General features: G+C 41.4%; 1 protein-coding gene across 3 annotated transcripts in view; it reads left to right on the top strand.

Moving 5' to 3' along the window:
- Positions 1-21313, top strand: part of plxnb3 (plexin B3) — a 126243-nt gene that overhangs the window by 43159 nt on the left and 61771 nt on the right. For all 3 annotated transcript variants that reach the window (XM_008103870.3, XM_008103868.3, XM_062971262.1), the window contains exons 5-10: positions 10924-11049; positions 13935-14035; positions 14136-14268; positions 15271-15427; positions 18819-18927; positions 21151-21262. In XM_008103870.3, the coding sequence (XP_008102077.2) occupies positions 10924-11049; positions 13935-14035; positions 14136-14268; positions 15271-15427; positions 18819-18927; positions 21151-21262 (738 nt within the window). The remainder of the gene's footprint in view (positions 1-10923; positions 11050-13934; positions 14036-14135; positions 14269-15270; positions 15428-18818; positions 18928-21150; positions 21263-21313) is intronic.

Here is a 21313-nt window from a genome sequence, read left to right on the forward strand (position 1 = left end):
GCTTTTGCTATCCCCCCCAGGTATTGTTTTGATATCCCTTACTTTTTTATAATAGTTTGGTATTATGTGCTTTAAACTGTAAACCAAAGAATTGAGTTTGTCCTCTTAAAATTAATCACTCTACAAAACTACAGTCTGAAGTGTCTTAATATTCAGGTTAAAATTATCAGACTGGGCCCTTGGTATCTGCTGAAGCTTGGTTCCAAGATGCTTCATAGATACCAAAATCTGTACATGCCCAGATCTCAGTATATGCATTGGCACAGTACAAGGTTCCCCTTATATAAAATGGCAGAATCAAGCTTTGTTTTTTCAAATATTTAAAAATATTTTCAAGCAGTGGTTGGTGAAATCCATGGATATAGGGTTTGTGGGTGTGGCAGGCCAACTGTGTTATTCCCTGTGGCTGAAAATAGGAAGAGCACTGAAAAATGCAATACAAGATTCAGATTTATTCAGACAGCTGAGAATATTTTCCTTGGTTTCGGGCCAGCAATTTATCTTGACATTTGGACACAGTAGCATGCATAGTGTCCAGCAATGGTAGCTACTCAGATGCTGCTGCTTTGCAATTCCCTTGATCCCTAGACAGTGTGGAAGGATGCTGGGTGTCCTGGTTGAACAGCATTTAAAAGACCACATATTCCCCATTTCTGACCTGTAGGTTGGATTAGGTTTGTGTGTAGACCCTAACCCAGAGGTCCTCAAAGTTTTTAAGTTGGGGGCCAGTCCGCGGACTCTCAAGCTGTTGGGGGGCCGGACAATAGTTTGAAGAAAAAAATATGATAAAATACCTATGCACACTACACATATCTTATTTGTAGTACAAACAAACAATGAAAGAACAATACCATATTTAAAATGAAGAACAGTTTTAACCAACTGAAACTTACCAGTCTTTCAATGAAAAATATGGGCCTGTTCTTGGTTGATGAGATAGTCAAGTTAATTTGGATTGTTGTTCTTTTGTGCCATCAAATCAGTTCAGACTTAAGGCAACCCTCAATCTAAAGTTTAGAGCAGAGGGCAGGTAAATGACCTTAAAGGGCCGCATCCGGCGCATGGGCCTTAGTTTGGGAATCCCTGCCCTAACCCAACTTGCACAAGATGCTCCTAAATTCTCCAAGATTACATAAGGGTATTTTGTTAAGCTGCTTAGAGCAGTGTGCATGATTCTTTCTGTTTTTATTCCCACACCAATCCAGTGAAGTAGAATATGCTAAAAGAACATGACCAGTTTTGTTAGTTTTGTATCTGAGACCCCTTCTACACTGCCATATAATACAGATTATCAAAGCAGATAATCTGGATTTTATATGGCAGTATAGAAGGGGCCTTTTGAATAGTCTTCTCTCAATTCAATATATTAACACTATATTTTATCTACCATGAAAAAATATATTAAGATGAAATTCTGTCAACTTTTATATGTGTATGTGTGTGTATACACACACACACACATGTACAGAGCTATAACTATGATCTGTAAAGCAGCACGCAATCAAAATACTATATTATGGCAAAAATGCTTCAGAAAATACAAAAGTGAGCAGCCGTGCTTAAAAGTGTGAGATCCCATTCTTAAAGTCGGCCTAAAGCTAACTGTAGGTGAATGAAGAATTATTCGACCAAAAAAATATTATTTTTAATTAGCTTCCAACTGATTAGCTGAGAGAAAACTTCCCTGGATTCAGTTCAGCTTGTTCTGAATAGAATAGATAGGTTTGTACTGTTAATTAATAAAGTCAACTCTTACGTTTGTGAGTTTGATTACACTATGTAACCCTATATGGAAAAAAATTCTGTTCCTGGTTTGAAAGTGTTATTTCCTGATTAATTGTGCAGTACTTACGGTATATACTCGAGTATAAGCCAAGTTTTTCAGACCCTTTTTGGTGCTGAAAAAGTCCCCCTCGGCTTATAGTCAAGTGAGGGTCTTAGCAAGAAGGCGTGGGGCTGGAAGAAGCCCTTCTTTCAACCGCACGCCTTCCTGCCAAGACCCTCACTTCTTCACACTGTGCCGAGTGGGGAGGAGACGATGTGTGCCTTCCTTTCCTCAGTCCTTCTCACTTCCTCTCTTCCCACCTTAGTTTCCCCCCCATGTTTCCAGCATGTCTTTACTATCCCCAGCCCCTCTCTCCTGGTACCTTTCCGTCTCCAGCTCAGTGCTTTGGTAGATAAAGGTAAAGTAAAGGTTATCCCCTGATATTAAGTCTAGTCTTGTCCGACTTTGGGGGTTGGTGCTCATCTCCATTTCTAAGCCGAAGAGCTGGCGTCGCCCGTTGACTGCTCCAAGTTCATGTGGCTGGCATGACTGCATGGAGCGCCATTACCTTTCCGCCAGAGCGTATCTATTGATCTACTCACATTTGCATGCTTTTGAACTGCTGGGTTGGCAGAAGCTGAAGCTAACAGCGGGAGCTCACCCCGCTCCCCGGATTTGACCCACCAACCTTTTGGTCAGCAAGTTATGCAGCTTAGTGGTTTAACCCACTGCACCACTAGGGGCTCCCAATTTTTATTGGTATTTATTTTAATTTTGAAATTTACCAGTAGCTGCTGCATTTCCCACCCTTGGCTTATACTCGAGTCAATAAGTTTTCCCAGGTTTTTTGTGGCAAAATTGGGTGTCTTGGCTTATACTCAAGTAGGTACTTTGAAAGTAGTTGTTCTACTCCAAAAACTTGATTTTTGTGGCTGCCACAAACTATGTTGAATTTGTCGAGACTTTATGAGAGATTCATTGAAAAACTATAGCAAAATGTGCTGCAGAATGTCCAGCAAAAACAAAGCTTTTGCATTTTAATCCATTTTGCATTTTTTCCATTTTTAAATGATAGAACCAATTAGGGTGAAGGTAAAGGTTTCCCCTGACGTTAAGTCCAGTTGTGTAACTCTGAGGGTTGGTGCTCATCTCTATTTCTAAGCCGAAGAGCTGGCGTTGTCCAGAGACACCTCCAAGGTCATGTGGCCAGCATGACTGCATGGAGCGCCCTTACCTTCCCGCCAGAGCGGTACCTATTGGTCTCACATTTGCATGTTTTCGAACTGCTACCCTGTTTCCCCGAAAATAAGACATCCCCGAAAAATAAGACCTAGTAGAAGTTTTGCTGAATTGCTAAATATAAGGCCTCCCCCGAAAGTAAGACCTAGCAAAGTTTTTGTTTGGAAGCATGCCCAGCGCCTGCCAAACAGAACACCAGAGCATGCAGGATTGGTAAATGTACATACCAGTTGTACATGGAAATAATGGTAGTAACAAGAAATTCTTGATAGGATTCAGTTTGTTTGGTTATGCTGGTTTGTGATGACAACTACTGTGCAGTATATAATAAATGTTCATTTTTTGTTCAACAATAAATGTGAATTCTTCTTCATGGAAAAATAAGACATCCCCCAAAAATAAGACCTAGCATATCTTTGGGAGCAAAAATTAATATAAGACACTGTCTTATTTTCAGGGAAACACGGTAGGTTCGCAGGAGCTGGGGCTAACAGCAGGTGCTCATTCCGCTCCCGGGATTTGAACCTGGGACCTTCTGGTCCGCAAGTTCAGCAGCTCAGAGCTTTAACACACTGTGCCACCAGGGGCCCCAGAACCAATTAGGAAATGACATTTATAACCCAGGAACAGAAATCGTGTTACATAGTGTTATTAATAGATTTGTTCTCTTTCGAGTTTCTTCCAATGCGACTCTGTGATCAACTTCTGCCAGAAGTTGACCACGGAATTGCTGTAGGAGACCTAAGGATTCCTAGAGATGTGTTCTCATGGGTTAAAAAGAATGGAGTTTTTCCGCTTTCAAAAGTTAGCTCACCCTTAACCCCAGCAGATTTGGTTGGCCTACTATAATTATGTTAAAGGTCCTCATTATGTTTATTAAACAAACATACACTATTATGCTGAGAATTCTTGTGATGCCACATTGTGAGGCCGCAGCACCTAGCACCCCCCCCCCCCCAATTGGTTTTACTGCCTAGGGCTGCTGAGAGTTGCAGTCTAAATATCATCTGGAGGTTGTCCGGATGAGTTCCAACCCTGCTCTTGTAGCGCCATAAGGGCTGCAGTCCATAGACAAGCTCATGCCTCTACTGGCTTTCCCACACAATGGCCCCTTCTTGCAGAATAATCGCGTCCCACATCTCTGCCTGTTTGCCTTCTCATAAATGACTTTGTGAATACATGAGTCAGATCTCTATCATTGGAAAGCTGAGTGGGAGGGGAAGGCCAGAGGCAAGGCTTGCCATTTTTCACCTGGGAGAGAAAGAGAATGAGAGAGGGAAAAGGGGAGAGAGAAAGGGGGAAGAATTCTCTCAAAATGACCCTCTCTTTTAAGAATGATATTTGAAATATATATCTGATTTAGAAATGTTATTTTATTTATTTATTTACAGTATTTATATTCCGCCCTTCTCACCCCGAAGGGGACTCAGGGCGGATCACATTACACATATAAGGCAAACATTCAATGCCTTAACATAGAACAAAGACAAGACAAACGCGGTCTCCGAGCTGGCCTCGAACTCATGACCTCTTGGTCAGAGTGATTTGTTACAGCTGGTTGCAGCTGGTTGCTCAACAGCCTGCGCCACAGCCCGGGCGGTGGGCTGTGTAATCTATTGATTACACAGCATAGAAATAAAAACACAAGTTGCTGACAGCAGTAGTTTGTGCGTTCCAATCACCTGTTATATTCTACCAATCTCATGTATTTCAAAGGATATTCTTGTGCAAGGAATACTCAGAGGTAGTTTGCCATTGCCTTTGAATGAAATATAGCTTATAGCATCATTTATTCAAGTGGTTCTCAACCTCCCTAATGCCGCGACCCCTTAATACAGTTCCTCATGTTGTGGTGACCCCCCAACCATATTTCTTTTTCGTTGCTACTTCATAATGGTTGTGAATCATAATGTAAATATCTGATATACAGGATGTATTTTCATTCACTGGACCAAATTTGGCACAAATACCCGATACGCCCAAATTTGAATACTGGTGAGGTTGGGGGGATTGATTTTGTCGTTTGGTAGTTGTAGTTCCTGGGATTTATAGTTCACTTACAATCAAAGAGCATTCTAGCGATGGAATTTAACCAAACTTGGCACACAAAACTCGCATGACCAACAGAAAATACTGGAAGGTTTTGGTAGGTTTTGACCTTGAGATTTGGAGTTGTAGTTCACCTACATCCAGAGAGCTCAAACAATGATAGATCTGGACCAAACTTGGCACATATACTCAATATGCCCAAATGTGAATATGTTTTCTGATGGTCACCCCCTTGCGACCCCCCCCCAGGTTGAGAAACGCTGATGTATTCCTTAGCAATGTCATTTCCAAGTACAGTAGAGTCTCACTTATCCAATACTCACTTATCCAATGTTCTGGATTATCCAACGCATTTTTGTAGTCAATGTTTTCAATATATCGTGATATTTTGGTGCTAAATTCGTAAATACAGTAATTACTAGATAGCATTACTGTGTATTGAACTACTTTTTCGGTAAAATCTGTTGTATAACATGATGTTTGGGTGCTTAATTTGTAAAATCATAACCTAATTTGATGTTTAATAGGCTTTTCCTTAATCTCTCCTTATTATGGAACATATTCGCTTATCCAACGTTCTGCCGGCCCGTTTACATTGGATAAGCGAGACTCTACTGTACTTACCAGTCTTGATCCAGCATAGAGGTTATGTATTTATTATTATTATTTAACTAAAAGACCCCAAATCCCCATCAGCCAGGTATCCCTTGGCATTATCATTTCCCAGTGCTTACCAGACCTGATCTGGCATAGCTTTCAAGGCTATTTATTTATTTTTTAGACTATAAGTCCCCAAATCCCCATTGGCCAGGTATTCCCCAGTATTATCCTTTCCTAGTACTTACTAGACCTGACTTGGCTTAGTTTCCAAGGCTAAGTATTTCTGATTTGGACACCAAGTTGCCAAAGTTGATTTTCCATCCTGTGTTTGATAGTTTGGCAGGGAAGCAGATTGTAAAAGTCTATGACTTCTACGTGAGGGAGAGTGGATCGGAAAGAAAACAGAATAAATTATAGATTAAAAATATAGTAGCAAATTCCCCTACAGGTACTCTTGCCTCTAACATTTTAACATGCTTTAGCTACAAAGGGTAAAAGGCTGGCGGCCAAGAATGTGTGTGGGAACACAGAGGTGACCAGCCCGCAGCATTCACCTGCATACATTCTTCATGTTCTAGACATGCATTTGACCGTCTGTAAGATTGGAATCAGTGGTGCATTAATTTTGCTAAACCGCAGGCAATTAAGAGAGCATCATTTAACAAATTAACTCCCTAGTAGGGGTACAACCTCCTATACTGTATGAATAGGAAGAATTATAGTTCAGTGGTATAACATCTATGTGACATGTGGAACCATTCAGGTTCAGTTCTTTCTGTATCGCAAATAGCAGAGTCTAGCATGTCTGAATAGACTGTACTGGTTTGATTCATTATTTTAAAAGCTCCTTCCTTGGAAGCTTTTAATCAAAGGTTAGATGGCCATCTGTCAGAGGTGCTTTGATTGTGCTTTTCCTGCATGGCAGGGGGTTGGACTAGATGGCCATGTGGTCTCTTCCAATGCTATTATTCTATGATTCTATGAAAAGAGTTTAAGGTAGTTACAATAACTGAGGCAGTCTTACCTTTTCTCATACCCCCTACATTTTTAGACTATAACGCACATCATCCCCAGCTGATGCCATACTGACTGGTAGATGGTGGGGTTTGTAGTCCACTGTGACTGCAAGAGTTCATAATCGGGATAGGTGGTTTTGATCTTCATTATGAATATGTGTTTGCTTTGGAGTTGACAGTATAAATATTGTTGTATCTTATACTTGTAGTCAGTGTTTGTATACATTCTGGCTTCTGTGTATTTGCACCAATATAAGCATATTGTTTAAGTCCTCCTAACATCCTTGTGAAATATTTGTGTTGCGATTTGGCATGATGCACCACACTGACGTGACGTCTGCCTGTCTCCCGAAGAATGGTCTGCTATTTCCGATAGGCATTAAATGTGTTTAGGGTTGTCTCTTTAGCATAGTAATCCTATTGAGCTAAGAGGGGTTTTATGCCCTGCTAAAGATGCATAGGATGGAATATACAAATACTTTAGTAAAGGTAAAGGTTTCCCCTTGACATCAAGTCTAGTCGAATCCGACTCTTGAGTGTGGTGCTCATTTCCATGCGAAAGAGTCAGTGTTGTTCATAGACACCTCCAAGGTCATGTGGCCAGCATGACAGCATGGAGCGCCCTTCCCGCCGGAGCAGTACCTATTGATCTACTCACATTTGCATGTTTTTGAACTGCTAGGTTGGCAGAAGCTGGGGCTAACAATGGGAGCTCACCGTGCTCTGTAGACTTGGTCAGCAAGTTCCGCAGCTCAGCGGTTTAATCCGCTGTGCCGCCGCGAGTTTGATATTTTAGAGATTGATAAATGTTCCCCACTTGTTTCTGTGGGGTTGCTCTCTGGGGCCCCCTTTACACTGCCATATAATCCAGATTATCAAATCAGATAATCCAAATTATCTGCTTTGAACTGGATTATATGAGTCTACACTGCTATATAATCTAAAGCAGTTAACCTGGATTTTATATGGCAGTGTAGAAGGAGCCTGACTGTCTCCTTTACTTTAAAAATTTCTGGACTGCATTATAGGGGAAAGCTCTCTCAGGGTATCTAAAAGTAAAGCATGATGCCAATAAGATGAAGACATCAAGACAGTAGTTAACACGTTTGAAAGTCTAGCATCACATATTAATTTGAAAGCTCTAAGGAGGAGCCCACAACCAAGAAGTCAGTTTAGTATTAAGTTTAATCTTTTCCTTTTAAAAACAAAAGGCTGGGAGACAAAGGCTATGTATGTCCAGGAGGAATGGCGCTTCTGTCCCACCTCAATTTATGTTGACTTTCCCACACTACCTGTACTGGGCCTACCATTCAGTGGAGGTGAGGTGGTTGCCTCCAGCATGTTATGTTGGGTGCTTACAAAGTATTCATTACCAGTTTATATTTTTTGTAGGATGGGATAGGTAGGGAGTGAACCGCTGGGAGCTTTCTCCTCAAGCACATTAATGTTTTGAACCTTCTCTGATCCCTTGTTCTCTAGGTGTTGCTCTACTTTCTTTCCACAAATATTCCAATTATGAGTTTGTGCATGTGTGTGTGAGCATGAACACACATAGGTAGATGCTACCTGCAAAACAGGCTTTTGAAACCTTATGCAAAACAAGCACCTGCCCACAAATAGATTTGTGTAATTAACTTAAAGGGCGGCTTTTGGATTGCCTTGGCCGTAGAGTTGATAAACAGCATTTATTTTATAACCATTTTGCACACAATGACATAAAACATTATAAGTGAGTCTTTGTTCAGGTGCTACACTTTAGAAGTATTTATTGCTTTTCACGGCTTGACTTGACTTTTATTTGTAACTAGCTTGGGTACCCAGCGATGCTCGGGTTATTTGAAAAGGGCTTTGTTTGTTTTTAGATATTACGGTAGGTAATATAAGTTTGGTCATGTGTTACACTATTTCTTAGAAAAAAAACTCAGTCTTTGCTTTTGTTTTTTATGAATGCTCCCATTAGAAAATGCATAAGGTTGTGGGTGAACTATAATTCCCAAAAATCTTGGGTCAACCCTCCAAAATCTCCACTAGTATTCCCAGTTGGCCATGTTGGATCTGTGTGCCAAATTTGGTCCAGATCCGTCATCTACTGGGTTCAGTGTTCTCTGGATAAGGGTAAACTACAATTCCCAGATTCCCAGAGCAATCACCCTGAAACCGTGCCAGTATTCACAATTGGCCATGTTGGGTCTGGGTGCCAAGTTTGGTCCATATCTGATGTTGGCTGGGTTCAGTGTTTTCTGAATACAAGTGAACTATAACTCTTTGATGCCAAGGCCAATCATGCACAAACCCTGCCAGTATTCACAGTTGGCCATATTGGGTCTGCGTGCCAAGTTTAGTCCATATCCATCACTAGCTGGGTTCAGTGTTCTCTGAATACGGGTGAACTATATGCCAAGGTCAATCACCTCAAGTTGGAAGTGTTGGGTCTGTGTGCCAAGTTTGGTCCAGAACCATCATTGGTGGGGTTCAGAGGGCTCAGGGAATACAGGTGAACTATAACTCCCAGAGATAAAGGTCAGTCACCTCCAAAGTCCACCAGTATCCCCAGTTCATCATGTTGAATTTGTGTGCCAAGTTTTGTCCAGATCTGCCATCAGATGGGTTCAGTGTTCTTTGAATACGGGTGAACTTATGGTCAGTCACCCCCAAACCCTGCCAGTATGCAAATTTGGCCATGTTGGATCTGTGTGCCAAATTAGTTCCAGGTCCATCATCGGTGGGGTTCAGAGTGCTCTTAAATTGCAGGTGAACTACATATCCTATAACTCATAATCATGGTGAATTCTCCCCAAACTTCTCCAGTATGTTCAGTTGCTAATCAATTCCTCTGTTTTCTATCTTCCATAGGAAAGGGTAGGAAAGGGTTAAGGGAGAGGCAGTGGGCAGGGTCATGCAAATAGCGAGAGAAAGTAACACTGTGATGTGCTCGCTGTAACCGGTAATGTCCTAAGAAGGAGCGACTTGGTGGCTCCACAGCACTGGGAACGATAGCCTGTTTGTGAAGGCCTAAGGCTGTCTGTGTGAGCAGACACCTGTGTCACATGCGCATATACAGATTGGAGCAGATATGGGAGAAATCAGCACACGGACCAGGGCAAAAAGCTGTATATTCTAAGCAATAAAGATCCGCAACTGAAAACAAGTTCCTCATCCAGTTCCCAGGTAGTACAGTTTGCTCTCCTGAGGCACAGGATTCTTGCTAAAGTAGGAACTTCACAAAAAGACATTTTTTTAAAAATCTGAGAGAACGCTTCCCTAGTAAAATAATAATAATAATAATAATAATAATAATAATAATAATAATAATAATAATAATAATAATAAACTTTATGTATATACCACCCTTTCTCCCGGAAGAAACTCAGGGAGGTTTACAGCAGGTACAGACATACAGTACATAACAATATAAAACACAAAAAATAAATTTACAATAAAATGACAGTCAGTAAAATCACAGCAGCTTCCAATCGGGAGTCAATAATGCCATAGGTTAACATGGACCATGATCAGAAAAAGATGAGACTGTATAGTATATCTAATCTTTCAGTGCAACCTTATGGTCAACTTATTCTGGGAGTTGTCTGTGGAATTGTATTGGAAGACCTAGAGATTTCTAGAGATATTGTATCAATCAAATCTGTGCATAATCAAATCTGCAAAAGTTAAACCCACAAATGTGGAGGGCTTGTTTTATATTGTTGTGGACAGTCCTTTCAACAATCTGCGGTGTCTGTGGACTTTGCAGTTTAGGAAAAAAACATTCAGGATTCTCAGCCAGGTAATCCTAATGACTTCCCAAATTACAAGTCCCAGCATTCCACAGGATGCAGCTATGGCAGTTCAAATGGAATTATGTTGTTATATTTATATAGTGTAGGAGGATCCTTACAGTTGCTTTTTTTCTATGACATCCCACAATTAGTTTGCTGCACACAAACAGACCTAAGTCAAAGCAGTATCAACAACAATGGCCAGCAGTGGAATTCAAGGACCAAGAATACATGATCAAGCACAAAAGCAGGCGGGGGCATTTGTAGCCATCCAAATGTTGCTGGATTACATTTTTCACCATCCCTCAGACATAGTCAAGCTGGCTGAATCTGATGAGGAGTTGAACTCCAGCAACATTTGGAGAGCTGCAAATTCCCCAGATCTGGACTAGATCTATGTAAACTGAGATACCTCCTTGGTGAGATATGTGCTAGATATCTTAGTAATAGACAGCGATGCTTCTATTATTTCGTATAGGTTTATCTGAATGGCTCTGCAGCACAAGTCTACAGCACAATACCCACTGGTCAGCGCTCTCCAGTCAATCCAGACCTCCTTCTTGATACCAGCGGGGCGTACCTGTATGTGATGACAACGTTCCAGGTGAGTTGCTATAAGGCTTAACTTTCCTTTCTATCTGCATTTCTTTTGAGCATGGTCATCAGTTTGTCCAGGGGAAATTCTGTATAGCCTGTTGTTAGTAGAAGCTGTTGTAGTCCTTTTGCTGTTTCCTCTACTTTTCTAACAAAGTAATATACTTTATTTATATTCCGCTGAATCTACCAGAGGGGACTCGGAGTGGATTACAGGTACATGTATGGCAAACATTCAATGGCGTTATACAGTTGACAAAGACAGAACAGTACATAAACAGAGGCAGACTTCCCTCTTTTTTCCATCTCTTATCTGGAGGCTGTGCTCAACTCGGCCATGAGGAGGTGCTGTTGCTTCATTCTTCCACGCCGAGGAGCTTTGTCGTTTATAGACACCTTCCTGATTGGACCACTAGCATGTTTTTCAGGGGCGCTATTTTCTTCCCCGCTAAAAGCAGTATCTATTTATCTTCTCACGTTGTTGTTTCCGAACTGCAAGGTAGGCAAAAGCTAGGTTCACTCTGCCCGCGGCTTGAACTGCTGACCTTCTAATAAGCAGGATCTTTGTAGCTGGCGGTTAACTGGCTGTGCTATGCCACAGTTTTGGTTTTGAATATGTGCAACATTTACTCTACTTGTGTGTGCAAGACATTATATATATGCTTAGAGAAAATCCAGTTGCCCCATTAATGATGGTGATAACAATTTTATTTCTTACCCTCCCTCCTCACGGCTTGAGGGAGGGCACAGCATAGTTAAAACACATCATCATAAAGGTAAGGTAAAGATTACAGAGGATGAGGAAGAGCCTTTCTCCCCCTATTACCCATTTATAATCTTATATTATCTGCTTTGAACTGGATTATTTTGAGTCCACACTGCCATATAATCCACTTCAGTGTGCATTTTATACAGATGCGTAGAAGGGGGCTCGTATAATCCAGTTCTAAGCAGATAATATAAGATTATAAATATTATATGAAATAATTACTGTGGTATAATAATACAGAACAATATAATCACTAAAACCAGGACAGTAAATAAAGAGCAACACTCTGAAAGCAGGGAAATTGGGAATTCTAGAAAGGAAACAATCAGGGCCAGCTAACACTTCCCAACAAAGGATTCCCCCAGGCATTAAGCAGCCAGGGTTTGAAGCTGCAAGGCCATTAAATGCTAATCAAGGTGGCTAATTGCAGCATTCATACCTGCCACACTGAAACTCTTAATTGCTATTCAAACTGGCCAACCAAGGATTCCACAAGGTAGAAAGCTGCCAGGCTTGCAGGCAGCAAGACTATTCAGTGCTGTTCAACCTGGCTAACCAAGATTTCCCGTAGGTAAAAAATCCCCAAGCTTTGAAGCCACAAGGCTACTCTGTCCCATGCAACCTGGCTTAGCAAGGATGCACTATGTAGAAAGCGGCCAGGCTTTTAAGCTGCAAGACTATTCAGTGCAATTCAATCTGGTCAAATAAGGATTCCCCTACAAAGGAAGTAGCCAGGCTTCAAAGCGGCTCTTTGATTGAGGCTGCTACTCCAGCTACTCTAGAAAACGGCCAGGCTTTGTGGCTGCAGGGCTAGTCACTGCTATTCCACCTGGCCAACAAATGATTCTCATAAGCCACAGCAAGTGGGCACAGCTTGTGTTTAATATATCTATGAAATATATATATTAAAATACACAAAACAAAGATTAAAAAACAGTAAACACAGGACAAATTTAAAATTCGCAGTGAAAAATTGGCCTGTTGGAAGGGATAGATTTTCAGTTGTCTCTTAAAGGGAGTAATTATCTCATTACTTCCTTAAGTGGAGGGATGGAGAATATGAGGTCTTCTAGACATTAACGGATTACAACTCCGATCACCTTTTAGTCATCCTTACCAGAAGTGAGGGATAATAAGACTTGCAGTTCAGCAACATATAGAGGACCACTTGCTTTCCATTCCTGAATTACAGAGTTGACCATTATTACTGAAAACAATTTACAGAACATTTTTCTTATGTCTGCCTTCCTTTGCAATGTATGGCTTGGTTCATTTGTTTTTAAGATACCACAAATCTCCTCCGTTTATATTAGACCCGTGGAATCAAAGTCCATTTGTTCCTTTCTCTACTGTTGCCACCTTTTCCTTATTTATACCATTCTTTTGCCATTCTAAAATGGTAAATTTTATCAATCCCCCCCCCCCAATATAAAGTAGTGAAAAGATGCAGTGGTAGCAGCTGCAATAGTAGTCGTTTTGGTTTTATAATCAATCTGCACTTTGTTTCATTTTGGAAATAGAATGAGTTGTCTTCAACTCAGAGTGGTTCTATCACACATTTTTCTGGGGCTGAGAGTGTGAGGCCCCTTCTACACTGGGGTTGTTGTGTGTTTTTCGGGCTTTATGGCCATGTTCCAGAAGTATTCTCTCCTAACCTTTCACCCATATCTATGGCAGGCATCCTCAGAGGTTGTGAGGTACAGATCCCATAGATGTGGGCGAAGCGTCAGGAGAGAATACTTCTGGAACATGGCCATACAGCCCGAAAAACACACAACAACCTTGTGATTTCGGCCATGAAAGCCTTCTACACTGCCATATAAAATCCAGATTATCTGCTTTGAACTGGATTATATGGCAGTGTAGACTCAAATAATCCAGTTCAAAGCAGATAATGTGGATTATCGGCTCTGATAAACTGTATTATATGGCAGTGTAGATCCAGCCTATGACTTGGCCAGGGCCACCCAGTGGGTATTCAAGGACAAGCAGGCAACTGAACCTGGTCTTCATAGTTCAGTGCTTAACAGTGCTACACTATTTCTGGTTCTCAAATACAGATTGCCTTTCTTTTTCCTCTGAAGGAGAATGGAGCTCGACAATGTTGACTTTTTTTTCTGCTGCAGGTTTCCAAGGTCCCGGTCTCTGAATGCCCTCATTTCCAAGACTGTGCCTCATGCCTGCGTGCCAGGGACCCCTTCTGTGGTTGGTGTGTTCTTCAAAGCAGGTGTGTCTTGGCTGAAAGACAGCAGAACAGGCATGTTTCCTTAAAAGGAAGGCTCTGTACTCAGTTGCCCCCTCTCTAATACATTTATCTGATTTCGCAGGTGTACCCGGAAGCTGGAATGCGAACGCCATGAAATGTCCAATCACTGGCTGTGGAGCTATGGAGTTGATACCCAGTGTTTGAGAGTGGAGCAGATGTCACCAGCCAACCAGAGCCGAGAAGAACAGACAGAGGTGAATGCAAAAGATGGAAGTATTTTTGTGAATAGGGCCTCTCTAGTCCAGTGGTTCTCAACCTGGGGGTCCCCAGATGTTTTGGCCTTCAACTCCCAGATATCCTAACACAGTGATGGCCAACCTATGACATGCGTGTCAGCACTGATACGCCTAGCCATTTTTGCTGACATGCTGCCGCATGCAGATTGATTGGATGAACTAATGCCAAATTTGGCCAAATTTGGTGTGATTTGGTCCAGTGGTTTTGTTGTTTACTCCATGGGAATTATGCACATTACATACATACATACATACATATATGATTATTGTAGTATATTATTATATTATTACTATTATATTATTATTATATTATTCATTATTCATGACTACATTGAAACTACAATAGAGAGAAATCAGCGTGGAAACTGCAAGAGGTACCATAGATTGTTGTACATGGAAATAATTGTAGTAAATAGTTTTTGATTTATTAAATACAGTTATATATTACAATTATATATTTTTGTTATTTAAACTATATATATTGTGAAATTAAGGGTTTTTTTTCTCGAAGCGACACACCACCCAAGTCATGCTAGGTTTTTGGTGAATTTTGACACACCAAGTGCAAAAGGTTACCCATCATTGCCCTAACAGCTGCTAAACTGGCTGGCATTCCTGGGAGTTGTAGGCCAAATACCTGGGGACCCACAGGTTGAGAACCACTTCTCTAGTCCATGGTCCAGGTCCAGTCACTGGGGAGAGTCCCCTATTCAGTTTGCATGCTGATGTCTTTGTCATTGTTAATTCCTATTAAAAGGTAACTGATAAGCCATAAAGTCTCCAAGATTTATAAATTGGGTCTCCTTCCAAAACAGCTCATTTGGTGAACTAATGTGACCAAAATTAGAACGTTCCTGTTGAGACTGTAAAATAGGGAAGCATGCTATTTTTTCTAAAGCAGAAAAACCAGTCTAACAAAATTCCAGTTTTTAAAAAATATGTGCCTTCTGCTCTTCTCAGGTCTCCCTATTGATCCCGCATCTCCCTGCACTGGCTGAAGGAGAGAGTTATCACTGTGCCTTTGGGACCCAGGATAGCCCAGCCCAGCTGCAAGACTCTTGGGTGCGCTGCCTTTCCCCAGTTCCCCAGCAAGTGCCGCCCAACCAAGAGGGGAAAGGTGAGATGTGGATCTGGTACCTAGCTTTACAATAGGGCACATAATTTGCCGCCTCTCCACCGTTTCCAACAATGGGGGCGTGGCTGACAGCACAGCGTTTTAGCTACGCTGCAGGAAGGGAGAAGGGGGAAGGGCTGAGGACACAAGCGGGGAATTTACTGGAGCAGTACTTCTCAAACTCATTTATCTATATGAGACATGCCTAGATTTCAATGGGGATTACATGAGATTGTAGTATTGGGATGTGTCTTTTAGCTTCATATGGTAAATTATTTCTCCTATACTTTGTCCTTTTTAAAATCCAAAACATAACCTACTTTGTGGATAGCCCTCGTACATACATACATACATACACACATACACTTTAGATAGCATAGAAAAGGGTTAACACCCCTGTGGTTTTTTTTTTGCCGTCTGTGCTTCTGTTCAGATGATCTCTGAATCGGACCAATTTCAAATCTTCTCTTTTTGGGCAAGGTTCTGGAATGAATGGTGGCTTCTCAGTTTCTGGATTTCTTGACTGAAACCGATTATCTCGATCCATCGCAGTCTGGTTTTAGGCCTGGTCACAGTATGGAGACAGCTTTGGTTGCCATGGTGGATGACCTCCGCAGAGAGCTGTCCTTGTTGGTTCTCTTGGATATTTCAGCGGCTTTCAATACCATCGACCATGGTATCCTTCTGGTGCGGCTCTCTGGAATGGGTTTTGTGGGCAATGCTTTGCAGTGGCTCTGCTCCATCCTGGAGGATCGTACCTAAATGGTGAAGCTGGGGGACACCTGCTCGGACCCCTAGCCTTTGACTTGTGGTGTCTCACAAGGTTCCATTCTATCTCCCATGCTTTTAAACATCTACATGAAACTGCTGGAGTTTTGTAGTTTGGTGCCATCTGTACGCAGATGACACTCAACTCATTACTCTTTTCCACCTAATTCCAAGGAAAGCCCCCCGGATCCTGGAACAGTGCCTTACAGCAGTGATGGACTGGATGAGGGCTAACAAGCTAAAGCTTAATCCAGACAAGACAGAAGTCCTCCTGGTCAGTCACAAGGCTGATCGGGGTATAGGGTGGCAAGCTGTACTCATCAGAGTTACACTCCTTAAGGACACAGGTCTGCAGCTTGGTGGTCCTTCTGGATTCAGGTGTCGGTGGTGGCCGGGAGGGCCTTTGCGCAGTTAAAAGTTGTGCGCAAGCTGCGACCGTACCTCTAGAAGCCTGACTTGGCTACGGTGGTCCATGCCTTGGTTACATCCAGATTGGATTACTGCAATGCACTCTATGTGGGGCTGTCTGAAAATTGCAATTGATACAAAGGTCGGCAGCCAGGCTTCTAACGGGAGCTGATAATAGGGAGCGCACGACTCCCCTATTAAAACAGCTCCACTGGCTGCGAATAAGTTTCCGGTCCCAATTCAAAGTGCAGGTTATGACCTATAAAGTCCTAAACAGTTCGGGTCCTGCCAATCTTTGAGACCGCATCTCCCCCTATGAACCATTGCGTGCTCTAAGATCAAGTTTTCAAATGAAAACTTGTCATTTGACAACGCTTAGTCCCTAGTTATAAATGCCCAGTCCTTAGGTTCCCTGATAATATTTTGTTCTTTGCACTTCATCCAATATCCCGGCCTTATGTCATGCTGCTTGCATTATCCCATGTCCAGCCCTTTTATAGCCTTGTCACGCCCATTGCACTACTGGCTATTGGTTTTTGTTGAGCATGTTTTTGATTGAGTCCCAGCACTGCTGTTTTGTATTGCTATGGTTTATTTTAATTGTGCTTTTAAATGTTATAAATGATTGTTATATTTTACTATGTTCTTATATTAATTATGTTTTGCTCTAATTCATATTTTGTATTCATGTCTTGTGGGCATTTTGTCCCATATGTATGCTGCCCCGAGTCTCTTCGGAGAGATGGTAGCGGGATAGGTAAAAGTAAAGGTTTTTCCTAACATTAAGTCTAGTCATGTCCAACTCTGGGAGTTGGTGCTCATCTCCATTTCTAAGCCAAAGAGCTGGCGTTGTCCAAAGACACCTCCAAGGTCATGTGGCCGGCATGACTGAATGGAACACCGTTACCTTCCCGCCTGAGCGGTACCTATTGATTTACTCACATTTGCATGTTTTCGAACTGTTAGGTTGGCAGAAGCTGGGCCTAACAGCGGGAGCTCATCCCACTTCCTGGATTCGAATTTGGTCAGCAAATTCAGCAGCTCAGCAGTTTAACCCGTTGCGCCACCAGTGGGATATAAGAATAAAATTATTATTATTATTATTAATCTCACCTCCCTTTCTGTCCCTGTGATAACTGGATTTTAAAAAAGTGGCTTGTTGTAGAAACAAGGATTAGTGATGAAGCTTCAATGGAGACATTTTTGCCCCATGATAACTCTTTCAGTGAATTTCCCTACCAATAGGAGTTTCTTTTCCTATGGGTGGATTCCTCTTTCTTAATGTTCTTAAGTATGAGTCATTTGTAAGTCGGATGCCTGTAACTCAGGGACTGTCCCAAGCCTCGAGATAGAATACAAAATGGAATGAAAATACAATACATAATTCACAACATAATACCCATGTAAAACACATAGATTAAGATCACATAAGATTAGAACACACATTAAAAGCATCCATACTTATAAAATGCCTATTTAATATTTATAGTTCAAAACCGACTGGCTAGACCTGCTGGAAGAGATTGATATCAGTTCTTTAAAAAATCAGATCATATGTTTAGCCGTCGGATCTCTTCTGGCATGTTAGCCCACAGTCTAAGCGCAGGCAATGAAAAGGTCCTCTGAATGACAGTATTCAATAAATAAATATGTTCCTACACACAGAAAGTTCACATGTCAGGGACGAATGTCCTAGTGTGTGTCCTTGCTTGATTTGTGTAGAAATGACTGAGTATGGACCCTTTTTGGAAATGTGTATAGGTTTGATCACAAGTAAATTCCCATTAAAGGAGGTGTGCATATATGGCATCATATTCCAGCCTTTGTAGATAGATAAATATATATGTAGATATATAGATATAGATGGATATATATATGCACATATATTTTTACTACAGTGGCTGGAACTGGATGGCGCTGTCATTGATTTCAGGCCCGTGAAGCCTCTTGGGCTGCCTTTGAAAATGTTTAAGATTCAGGGCCAGGCTGCCTTGTGGATTTAGTGGGAGAAAATGTGTGCGTGTGTTGCCTAGTAACCAGGAATGCTTTTGGCCTACACCAAAGAGAGAGTGGCCTTCGACAGGGAGAGAAAGGAAGAGGTCACTTGTGTGTCTGTGTGTGTGTGTATGTGCCAGGCCGTTCCACCTTGCAGAGTGCATAAATTGTAGGGAGCATGCCTTTCCCGGTGTCTCAACATCCCCTTTTTTTCTCCCCTCAGATCATGTGACGGTGGCACTAGCTCTGATGTTTCGGGACGTTGTTGTGACCTCTGTGGGGTTTTCCTTCTACAACTGTAATGCTGTGAGCCAACTCGCTGATGCCACCCCGTGAGCAAATGTTGAGTGGGGATGGATGTGCGGGGAGGAGGTGCGGATTTGGGATTGAGGGGCATTTGCAAGATAATGGGTTCCTACTAGGGTCCTTCGACTGAAAACTAGAAGTGGTTCCTATACATGTAATGGTTGTGTAGCAGATAGAGCTTCTACAAGTGATGCTTGTCATGCAACCAGGTAACAAGCAACACCTCCTGAAGTTTCCTTTTCTGCTAAGGAATTAAAGTTACCGTGAAACCTCAACTTAAGAGCATCCCAACTTAGGAGCATTGTGAGTCACTTGACCCAGTTTTGCTTTGACATAAGAGCAGTGTTTTGAGTTAAGAGCTAGCAACAGGCAGCATAAGCTGAAAATACAGGGCTTTAGGGCTTCAAGAGAGCAGTCTCCATGCCTTGTGCTCTTGTCCACTTTGGGGAAGTTTGGGTTAATTGATTTTGTGTGGTTTTTATTCCTGGTATGTTTGGTTTCATGAAGAGAGAGAGAGCAAGAGAGGGAGGAGGCTGGAATGAGTGCAGTATGAAGAAAAGAATGCTTCTGCCTCCTCACTTTGCTCTTTATAATAATAATAAAACTTTATTTATACCCCGCCACCATCTCCCCGTGGGGACCCGGGGCGGCTTACATGGGGCAGAGGCCCAAACAACATAAGGACAAAATATAAGCAACATAATACAATCACAATATAAAACAGATAAAACAGTAATGCAATACAGTAGAGTCTCACTTATCCAACACTCACTTATCCAACGTTCTGGATTATCCAACGCATTTTTGTAGTCAATGTTTTCAATAAATCGTGAAATTTGGTGCTAAATTCGTAAATACAGTAATTACTACATAGCATTAATGTGTAATGAACTACTTTTTCTGTCAAATTTGTTGTCTAACATGATGTTATGGTGCTTAATTTGTAAAATCATAACCTAATTTGATGTTTAATAGGCTTTTTCTTAATCTCTCCTTATTATCCAACATATTCGCTTATCCAACATTCTGCCGGCCCGTTTATGTTGGATAAGTGAGACTCTACTGTATATCAATTAAAACAACAATACAGGATAAAAAAATTACATTAAAAACACATAAAAGGTAAGACCATAATAAATACAGGATAGATTATTAAAAACCCTCTGGGGCTGATTAATTAATGACTGTATCTCTGAAGGCCTGCTGAAACATCCAAGTCTTCAGTTGTTTTCTGAAGGAAGATAGAGAGGGAGCCAACCTAATCTCCCTGGGGAGGGAGTTCCAGAGTCGAAGCACTCTTTGTGCTTCTACCCTTCTAAAGTTGATCTTTCTTTTGTTATTGTTCCATGTGAATGTGTATTTATACATTATTTGCTATTTATAAAGTGCTTTTCTTATTTAAAAACATAACCAAAAATGTGGGGTTTTTTTTCGGGGGCCAGAATTCAGTGGGAAAATTCACTTTGGGATAAGAGCATTTTGAGTTGAGAGCTCGGTCATGGAACAAATTAAACTCTTAAATCAAGGTATCATTCTATAGGATTCCACTCCATTTTTAACCCTGAAAACACTTTTTGTTTGAATGTGAGGGAAAGCCATCATGGGGGGAGGCAAGAAGCTTTCCACTGGAAAGAAGATTCTATGTAATTTCCCCCCAAAAGCTGCTAAAGAAAAACCAAATTTTGGGATTCCTCAGTAAAATATAGAAGTTTAGTATAAGTACCTATACTCAGTTTGATCTTTCGAAGTTGATTATTCTATAGAACTGCTGCTTGAAGTGTTTTAAATTAATGTTCAAGGCTTAAAAACCAAGATAGCAAGATTTTTTCGTTGAGCTGTAATTGGTAGTGTGATAACAACCAAAAGTGTTTCCCCTCACTGCTAGTGGTCCCAAACCTCCAGGTTGGTAGTCAAACAAGGCATGGTAGGAGCTTGCACTTCATTTTTTTAAAAAGTGCCTGTCCTTCTTGATGCTTTTGGCAATGCAGGTCTCCTCTCAGAAAGGGTGTGTTCCTTGGGAGCCTTGTTTTCAGCCTGAAAATGCATATTGAAGTCCACAACACTTGGCAGTATTTGTCCGTGGGGTGGGCCTTTTTGTTGCCAACCTCTTCTTATGCAGGCTAAAAATAAAAATAAAAGGAAAACGTTATAATTTTTGTCAGTATCAAGTTCACAAGGATGTCCACTCCCTTTTCTTGCTTAATCGTACTGGTTAAAAATCCTTTTGTTTTGGCTGCTTTCTCCCATAGGTGTGGAACATGTGTAGACAGTCCCTGGATGTGCCACTGGTGCCCATCCAGTCACCATTGCATTCCCGGAGGTCCCTGTCCGAAAGGAGAGAGACTTGTTTACAATCAGAAGGTGAATGATTTTAATGGCTTGGTAACAAATGAAAACAGGGAAATAACAAAA

The sequence above is a fragment of the Anolis carolinensis genome, chromosome 2 (genome assembly GCF_035594765.1).
Source record: "Anolis carolinensis isolate JA03-04 chromosome 2, rAnoCar3.1.pri, whole genome shotgun sequence".
NCBI lineage: Eukaryota > Metazoa > Chordata > Lepidosauria > Squamata > Dactyloidae > Anolis > Anolis carolinensis.